We start from the raw sequence: 9,988 nt of genomic DNA on the forward strand, positions 1-9,988 counted from the left end.
ACAGAATAGAAAAATAATTGTTTCCCCATGATAACTTTGTAGAGATAGATTAATTGTCTTGCACACTTATTTTTAAAGAAGAATTGTAGGACTCCTGCTAATCAATAACAACAATGACATGATAAAAGCTTCTGTGGGCAGAGGTGAACAATGGAGCGAAGTCCCTCTTTGTCATGAAAGTAAAATACACTTTATCAACACCACAGAGACCAAAAGATGCCTATTTGGAAAAGTAAATGTCACCTGCACCCCCTGTAATGAGGCATTATCTGTGCAATATCACTTATCTCAGAACTAAAGCAAAGGTTAATCAGGCACCCTCTGCAAGGTTTGTTTGGGCCATACCACTCCTCTCTGTCATATTGATTGCTCAAAGTGGGAGAATAACATGTACATTTTTAGCCCCAAAAATTATCAGACTCCACAGCATGCAATCTTTTGACTTTATTGACTTTTTTGATGACATTTATCTTCCTAGTAAAATAAGCTAGCCATGAATATATTTCAACATGTAAATAACATCACTGTCTCAGGGTTGTTGTCTCTGGTCCTCACAGTGAGTTTTGTTTTCAGACCTGTGTCTGAACTCTCACCTTTATATGCTGCACAGATAAAAAAGCAAACAGACAGTGTGACAAATTTCAGTAGCGAGTAGCTCTGGGAGTGGACCCTATTTATGGAGACATTTTTTAAATGAAAAAGTGCTAAAAGTGCCATTTTAAAGAAGAGTAGCGAGTGAGTCACTAAGAAAAAAACCTGCAGAGCAACACCTGGGATACCTGTAAGGTAGAGTAACAGCGCTGAATTAATTTAACAATTGGGAAGAAATTATGAACACTAGTGGAGTTTTTCCAGCTCAACACCTAAAACTCTTTCAGCCAAAAGGTATCATAGAATCATGAAGCCTACTGGTGCTTTCTTTTAACTGGGGTACACTCATGGAAGCACAGGTACTGAACATTTGAATAACTTGATGGTGATAAAACTACAAACACATAATGCAGGTAGTAAAATAACAACTTAACACTGTGGTCTAAATACAAAGACACCCTTAATGTCATCACCAGTCAATTGAAAAAAGTTTAAAATTGTTGCAATGATTGTTCTCAGATAGAGCGCCATGTATGAAAAACATCAGGTAAGGGCTGCAACAAATTATCATTGTTGATGTTCTTACAGCTAGGATATCTGTATTTCTCTGAAATTAATTAATTAATTTAATTGTTTACCTTTGGCCCCAAAAAATTATCTCCAAAGCCTTTAAAATGCAGGTTAACTTGACTAAACTAATTAATGTACCCTAGTGTATAATACATTATTAATAATACGTTTATTAGTGTCATATTGTATCAAATCATGACTAACAAATCATATTGTATCATACCTTGGCTGTAAATAATAACGTATCGTATTGTGTTGTATTGAATTGTAGTGCTTCCTAATGTATCATATTTGATCGGATTGTGTTTCGACATACTGTATAATATATCTTATCCTAAAAATGATGAATACAGTAAAGAAGCTATAAACATGAAGCATTAGGTTTTCATACTTAAAAAAAAAAATTCAAATCATACATCATTGATCAGAATTGTTGATATCTTCTCTTCTCTTCTACATCATAATCTTACCATCTGTCATTATAATAATAAGGGCTCTGTTCGATTGAATCAAGCCTTTTCCTTGACACTTTAAATGAAGAGGCTTTGCCAACAGGCTGCTGTTGAAAATCCAGATAACTGCGAGGCATTTGTAGCCTAATCTCTTAATTCAATCTTGCTGATCTTTGACCACAGAGAGCATTTTCCCTGTTAAATTGTAATCCCTGGCTGTCTCATCTCCCCAAACTAAATATGCAATTTACATACATTACAGCCTGCGGTCTGTACAGTGCAAGCATCAGTGCAGGAACTGACCATTGTGAATGTGAGTGTTTGTCAGAGACAATCCTGCAGCAATCAAATACTGGCAGGATGCAATTTGGAGCAACATGGAGGGAATTTAAACAGAGAAGCCCAAAGTCAAATTAGCCAGAGGAGAGTGATCTTTGGCTTGCTGCTGACCTCTAACTGCTTTAATTAAATGGGGAGTTTCCTCTTCCTCTTGAGTAATAACTAGCAGTGCTCCTCTGAGGCCCTTGGCTCTGGCAGTCAAACAGAGCAGTGATATCTCCACCTGGAACCCTGCTTTTATTATCATCACCAGTACTGTAAGAAAAGTGCCCAGGTGATTCCCGAGGGGCTGTAAATTCTAAATCAGCTCTTTGTTGCAAAGTTACGTCCGCATACAAGGTTACCTGCGTGTCCACAGAGGTGGAATGAGATTCATTATATGTCCTCATTGAAGAGAGGGATCATGACTGATTGTTGCTGTCAAAGTGCCTGTCTACTCTGAACAAAGTTGATGTTCTCTTAGCTACGTGATTCATCTCAGACACTCATGGGGCTTATTGGATTAGACTAAGGGATATTTACTTATTCATCAGCAACTGAATAAAAGACGTTCATGTCTTAAAGGTCAGCGAGAAACATGCTCTGACAAAATCTGAACTTCTCTCCCATGCAAAACTCCTCAGGATTGTTTTACTGCATTTTAGGTAATATTTGATTAAACATCTTGTTGTTTGTGTATGTATCTACCGTCTTTTAAATAAAAGACTTGATGGCGTCAGCAGTAACTTCATCTCACAGCCATGTTCCATAATGTGCAGACAAAGCCGCAGGTAAACAATACGGTGCATTGAGCTGTGATGGCTGTGACGGCTTCTTCTGGAGGACCAACAACTACACTTTACAGCTGCAGGTGAGTCCTTACATAGATCCAGGACAATACAACATTAAACATTGTACAGTAACAACAGCATTGTATTCATGGTATATGTCTGAAACCCCATCAGCATATTTCAATCAACCCTTTGTAAAACATAAAATACACCACTGATGGTGAAAATTAAAAAAGAAAAAAAGAAGCTCTTCAGTTGAGGTGAGGTGAAAAGTTATACTGAGGTGTTAAAGTTATCAACATTTGTACAGTATGGTCAGACATATCATAAAAGAAACTTCACTTTTTAATAGAACGGTAACCTGAAGGACACTGGGATGCGTCCAGGCATGAAAGCAATAACATACATACTATAACAGAGAACTCAGCGGTGAGATATAGCTGTAGAGTCTGTCATTCCCGTGTGAGCAGCTGATTGAGACATGCTTTGTAGACATCTGATTCTGTCATAGTTCCCACTAGAGATTGTGTCACATGGCACATTAAACAGACATGTCACAACATGTGTAGGTGCAATAAAATAATAATAATCTATCAGTTCCTAAACCTCCAAATGTTCAACATTTGTTCAGGTCCCTCTCTGACCATTTTAACTCCCGAAATTTCACAGATCAAACTCTGCTGACAATATATTTGCAGTGTGACTGCTACTGCATGTGGAACAACTTTGAGGTTTTATCAATTACCTCAAGGGACGTCAACTATGACAGCATCATTTGGCGATTAAGACGAGAAGCTTGAAAATAAAAAATAAAAAACACTAGTGTACTGAGTCAGGAAGAGGTGAGCTCACAAGACTCTGTTAGCTCAAATCCCTGTTTAAACTGTTCAAGGCTACATTAGCCTCTGTTTGCTCAGCACCCTAATGGAGCAATAGGAAAGTGGATAGAGTTGGAAATCAATGAGAGAGAGTGGAGAATCACATGTGGGAAAGGAGCCACAGGTGAGATTTGAACCTGGGCCACCCACTTGGAAGACTATAGCCTCCATACATGGGGCGTGCGCACTAACAACTGCGCCACCAGCACACGGAGCACCTGTGTTTTTTTCAAATTAGTCAGCAGTCCAGTTACCTTGTGGTTCATGTTGGCACCAGTTTTAGAGAAAGGAGGGAAAAGACAGTGTATTAAGGAAAAAACACAATATCTTTGGCTCTGCTGCATCATGTTTTATCCCTAACCATTATCTATACATATGAGAATGTGTATAGATTGATTAAGAAAATTAATCTTTACTTTAATTCCAAAGCTTTACAGAGAGATTACCTGTATTTTTATACTTTGCATTTTGTTTTCTTTTTTTTTTAGTCCTGTGTTCAACACAACTTTATATTTTTAAAATACAAAATAGCTTTAGTTTAAAAAAATTTAAAAAATAGATGTAACTACACAAATCAGCATATATTGTTCATATGTCCTGTATCTTTACATTTTGCAAGAAGCACATCTGTGGTAAAAACACTTGAGAAAAACATGAAACAAGTCTCTTTCACCAGCCAGTCGTTTTAAACTGTTCATCTGAGCACTTTTTGTGTAGCTGGTTGATGTTGATGTTCCACAGAAGACCCATTTGGGACATTGTCATGCAGGACCACGTCAGTGAAGCACAGAGGGAGAATCACGCTCCTTCCCCTCCTCTAGTTTGATTAATACGCTCCTGATTGGCTGCTGAGAGGACAGCTCTGATGACTGATCACTCTGACTTGCGCTCCTGTTGTCTGACTTTGTGGAGCCATATTGGAATCAGTCTGAGACCTCACAGATTGCTCTCTTTCTAATGACTATCACAGAGGGGTCATCAACATGGGCTGACATCTGCTCGAGTAAACACCAGCCACACCATCAAGCATCCAGGCCGCCGCGCCCACTTTTTATTGTCAGTAGTGAATGTAAGAAGCTCTCGTTGACATTGGAATATTAAATCAAGATTTTTTTTTTAATAAAGATATGTCATCAATATTAGATTAGAACATTGCATTCTACAACTTTGATTGATGTAATACACAGTTTAATGTGTGAGCCAGAACAGGTTTTCTCCGAATTTATGTTTGTTTACTTTCTGCCTTTACATCTATTTCTTCTTTTTAACCTTAAATTGATAAGTGATAAGAAAAAAATTAGATGAATTTATTTTTGATGCAGATTCCCAAAAAATGTTATCAATATCTTTTTATTTTATAATGCTAAATGTAGCCTTCAGAATAATATATAAATGAAAAAAATGTTTTCTTTCTGTTTTAGTAATTTGCATTGCAATGTACATCAACCCTAAGGTAAATTTAAATAAAAGGCTGTAACAGTTAATGTAAAATCAACCTGAAAAATAGACACAAAATAATCAAACAGAATATAGACTCCATAAAAAATCTGGGATTCTGTGTAATTTCTGCTTAGTTTGCCTTGTGCAAAATAGGCAACATTTTACATAGCCAAAGTTCCAATGAACAGCAAATTCAATGTCAAATAGGATAGAGGGACCTAGAGAGAAGGTCTTTTCTTACAGGAGATGCTTGTAGGCGTGTAAAAATTAGAGCGCAGCGATTAAGTCTGGAGAAGCCAAAAAACTCCTCTGATGATTCTTCCCTCTCTTTATTATGCAGCTGTGGTGAATGAAAGAGGCTGCATCCACAGTCACAGAGCTAAGTGGCAGACAGTTGACATTCCGTCCATCAGTGTGCTGCTGCAGGCAGAGGCAAGCGTGCAACAGGTAACACAGCTTTGCCTTATATCTCAGATACAGAGAGTTCTGGGTCTGAAATTGACACAAATATGCCAGATAAAATATCCATTTACTTATGCTGGAAGTCAGAAACAGGGAGGATATAGGTTACATTTTAGAAAGGCACACATTAAATTTGGCAGGTGTTCTATAGCAGCAATTTTTCTTTAGAAATGACAAATTGCAAAAGAGCCCACATTATTTTAGCCCATTGTATTGCACACCTTGCACTGGAATTTGTGTTACAATATCAAATTACCTTTAAATACCAACCAGGCACTGTAAACACTTCTGCATGTAAAAATAACTAAAACAATCAAATTAGAGGATGTCCTAGATTTATGCTATTGTGGTGTTTTTTCAAAGGGGTTAAAATGGTCTCATCCAGCACAATTCTCCTCTACATGCTTTGTCTTGCTTTAACCTTCACAGCTCTCTCACCTTGCAGCACCATCACCTTCGCTGTCCTCCATTTATCTCCCTATACCCTCACACACACTCCCACACCTTCTCTGAGCTTCATTCTCACTTGCAGTATCACCTGATCCTGCTGTGAACTAACATTATGCTTTGCTGCTCTCAGTCCTCAGATCTGGCCTCACCTAAGAGTCTTGAGATCAACACCTAGAAGATGGCCTGTGTGGGATGTTTGAGTCCATGAAGCAGCAACTCCTCCTGCTGGTGGAATGGGAAAAACACACCCAAGAGTTCTGTAGTTTCCCCATAGACAACAGAGCATATATGAGACTGAAAACTAAACTCTTATGTCTGAAAAGTATTGTCTTCTTATCCCCAGGTCAGTGCACTCAGTCCAAGAGAGGGTGACTTTGGATTTTAATATTTAGACAGGAAAGGGGGTGAGATTTTTTATCTGTCTTTTACATCTGTAGTTTAGTCTGAATGGTTTGGCTTTCGTGTTTATCCTTCAGATTCCTTAATAGAATAAGGATGTGGTAAAATGATTGGCAGTCGAGCAGTGGCTGAGTTTAGTGGCATATTTAGCTGAGACAGCAGTACTCAAGGTATGCTGTAGGACCAGAGGACTGAACTGATCCAACTCTGCCAACAAGCCAGCATATAGCAATCATAACGTAGGCTTGGGAGATCAGGCCGATTCAGTCCTGCTGTTCTGTGAGTAATTGATGAAGAAAGTTAATCTTTAAAAACATCTATCTGATCTGATCAATGCAACATTCCTTCGAGGTGTAACATATACATCTTTGTGTTTATAATACGATGAATACCTTTGAAAAATCATGACCTATGCATGGACACAGGAAGCATCTCTGTTCTGGCTGCCAAAACAAGTAAATAGGCTCTTTCATAAAATGAATTTGGTTAGAATGGCTGAAATAACAGTACTCGACTCAAAAAATTATTATTTTTTATCTATTGATCCAATTTCAATTTGGCAAATCAAAGCAATCAAGTTTTTGTTCATTCTGTTTTAGAAAGTGTTCTAGATACTGAAGCAGTGATTAGTTGTAAGGCTTCTTTGTCTGCTGCAAGAATGCAGTTTTAAAAAAAATCTCCAAAATCCATTAGATTTCATCACATCCCTCCTGGTTAAATAAGAAAAAGCAATTATAGCTACTTGTGCATTGTGTGCAGTATTGTATTTTTCAAGTCTTGTATCTAAACAGCTATTTGCTATTTTATTAAATAAAACTAAATTGCCCTTTTTTGTCTTTGAGTCTACTTCTATTTTTTTGTTTTTCCTATAAACAAAAATCCTGGTGTTGGTCAGGAAATGATTGTGAATGGTAAATGGACTTGAGCTTGTATAGTGCTTTTCTAATCTTCTGACTACTCAAAGCACTTTTACAGTGCATGTCACACCTACCCATTCACACACTGATAGTAGTGGTTTCTATGTAGTGAGAATATCAGAAGTAACTAATCCCATTCTTACGCATTCATACACCGCAGCAGATTGAACCCTCGACCTTCTGGTTGAGAGACAATCAACTCTACCAACTGAGCCACAGCCGCCCTCAATGATATGTTGTTTAGATTTCAAATTTGGGAAACCCTTGCTCCTGCAAGGACCAAATGTACTGCTTTGATTTTGATCAACAATGTGAAAAAAGTACAGCAAACATTTCTCCCAAACTCTGCACCTGCGAAATCCTTAATATGCTGTTTGTTTGTAAGATTGTAATGCAGTACAATTAAAATGTATATCTTTGTTTATCTCTGTCTTTGTACATTATTATTTGATGTAAAAAGATGTCACAAGTGCATTAGCCTTTTCTTTACACTGTTATCTCCCATCTTCAGTATGTTTCCTCTCACCTGTGTCTTGTAGACTGTAAGGGTCTGCAGAATCCTCAGATGGTTTGACATCTGCGTTTCTAGGCCCATCTGCTGCTTGAAGAAGCAACAAGTGAGGGGAAGGTTTTGAGAGCTCCTGCTGATCCTGCCTGGCAGATGGTGGAGACTCTGCACCTGGCACAGCTGCTATAGGAGAAACTAAGGTGGTCAATCTGCTGCAGGAGATGCTGCTGGGGGAGGGAGCCAACACAGGAAAGGAACTGTGGACAGGAAGGAGGGGTGGAATATAAACTGTTAACCTCTTTAGTTATTCAGTGTGTAAAGTTAAGAAGTTTGTTTTTGGATACATTTAGTTTATTCATCTACTGTCTCTCTTCATATTGTCTGCTTAGGTCTCTCCTCCCCCTTCAGTTGATGACCAGCATAATAAGCACAAAACGTCATGGACAGTCTTCACCTGTGCCATCGCTCATGTTGACATAGAACAGTGTATATTTATTTATGGATTAATTATTGTGATTATTATGTTGTAATGTATATGTGATATATGCTGTCAAAATAACCGTACACAGTATATTTACTTCAGTATTTCAAGGGTCTGACTTCACATTAGTTTACATAAAACCATTATTTATATGGACCTTGAACTGTCATGTGCTAAATACCATTACTGATGTCTGTCTACACTCTCAAAGCTCCTTCAGGCAGTTTGCCTGCAGCCCCCACAGACTGACACAGAGGTGTACAGACATTACAGTCCTGCCAATGTGACCACAGTATACCAGAGACACCTGTCCTCAAGAAGCAACAACTTAACCAGGGTAGAAAATGTTCTGAGCATGAGAAAGAAGGGAACAACTACATATACACACAACCATACCATATATATATATATATATATATATATATATATATATATATATATATGTATAGTACACTCGTGCAATTACTGGATAAAATAACATTTTACAATGCTGCTATTTTTATTTAATAATAGAGAAATATTAATTTCTTGTCTGAGACGAGAATTCTGTTTGAAACAGGAACACTTGAGTTGTTAACGTAAAAAATGATTGTCTTTTAATGTATGCATCGTTAACTCAGTCATTCCCATCTTCCTAGGTTTTATAATTGAGCTGAGCTGATTGTACCAAAGATTTCCACTAGAGGGCGCACATAGCCTGTTCAGAAATAGTTTGACTACTGTGAGGCAAGCCTCCTTTTTTAAATCAAAACCTTTTCGTCATGTTGACAAAAAAGAAATTCTCATGCTGTTGGAGAAAAAATTATGCTAATAAATTTGGGTTACTTAACTACATACAGGATATAAATAAAACACATCAATCATTTGAATTCAAAGAACAGCAAAAAGCATCATTTAAAAGTAGAAAAAAAGCTATCAACAATTTAGATAAGAGCATTCGTCAGGGATGGAGCCTCTAACTAAATGACCAGAAAGTTGTCAAGTTGCATCATGCCGATGTAAAGACAGATGAGGGATTCATCAGCACAGAGGCTAAGAGAGGCTGCAATGACTTAATAACTGTTTATTAGTAACAATAGCTTAATCAAACAGTAAAGCTTTCCCTCTCTTGTTTGATATCTTGATTTCTTAATCCTAATAAAAATAGAGAATGTAATCAATCCTTTATTTTCCCCTGAAGCTGAACACAACACTGGGTATAAACTAAACATCATATTGGTTGTCTAGAAGATTGAGCATTCATGCTTTCTTTAAATTCCCTCATACAGTACATATATTGGGTTAGTTAGCATAGTGACATGTGCTGTTTCCATTTGAGGCCTGTGACATGTTGCCTGAACCCAATCAACACTGAAAGGAGTTATATAACATTATCTAATCCTATAAAGCAAAGTGGTTCAGAGTAATGAGGGGAAAAAACATCTTCTCAGAACTCACATCACAGTACTATTTACTGTATGTGCTTGGCTTGCACTCTTGTCTGCTTATTAGCTCATATAGACAAGCCAGACTGCTTTCAAGAAAGACTCACTGCTGTAGCAATGTGACACTGTGAATGACAGCATGGACACAAGGGGTCAAGATGAGTTCATTTATTCATCCCTTATGGTAAGAAATTTTTAATAACGTTAAAAGAACATTTTAGAAAGTATTATCAAATCTAAATGTTTTGCAATGTATCATAAAGAAAATATAAAGTCATCCATATTTCCTCTTTCTCACATAGTTCGG

At 37.4% G+C, this 9,988-nt stretch overlaps 1 protein-coding gene across 1 annotated transcript; it reads left to right on the forward strand.

Moving 5' to 3' along the window:
* The first annotated feature begins 898 nt into the window (after positions 1-898).
* hnf4b (hepatic nuclear factor 4, beta) lies at positions 899-8,063 on the forward strand. Its single transcript, XM_065953258.1, is given in 8 exon segments — positions 899-1,004; positions 2,708-2,802; positions 3,640-3,724; positions 5,381-5,487; positions 6,083-6,143; positions 6,146-6,295; positions 7,808-7,962; positions 7,965-8,063. Coding segments are annotated over 8 exon segments (858 nt in total).
* Positions 8,064-9,988: the final 1,925 nt, after the last annotated feature.

The sequence above is a fragment of the Labrus bergylta genome, chromosome 3 (assembly GCF_963930695.1).
Source record: "Labrus bergylta chromosome 3, fLabBer1.1, whole genome shotgun sequence".
In the NCBI taxonomy this organism is placed as follows: Eukaryota; Metazoa; Chordata; class Actinopteri; order Labriformes; family Labridae; genus Labrus; species Labrus bergylta.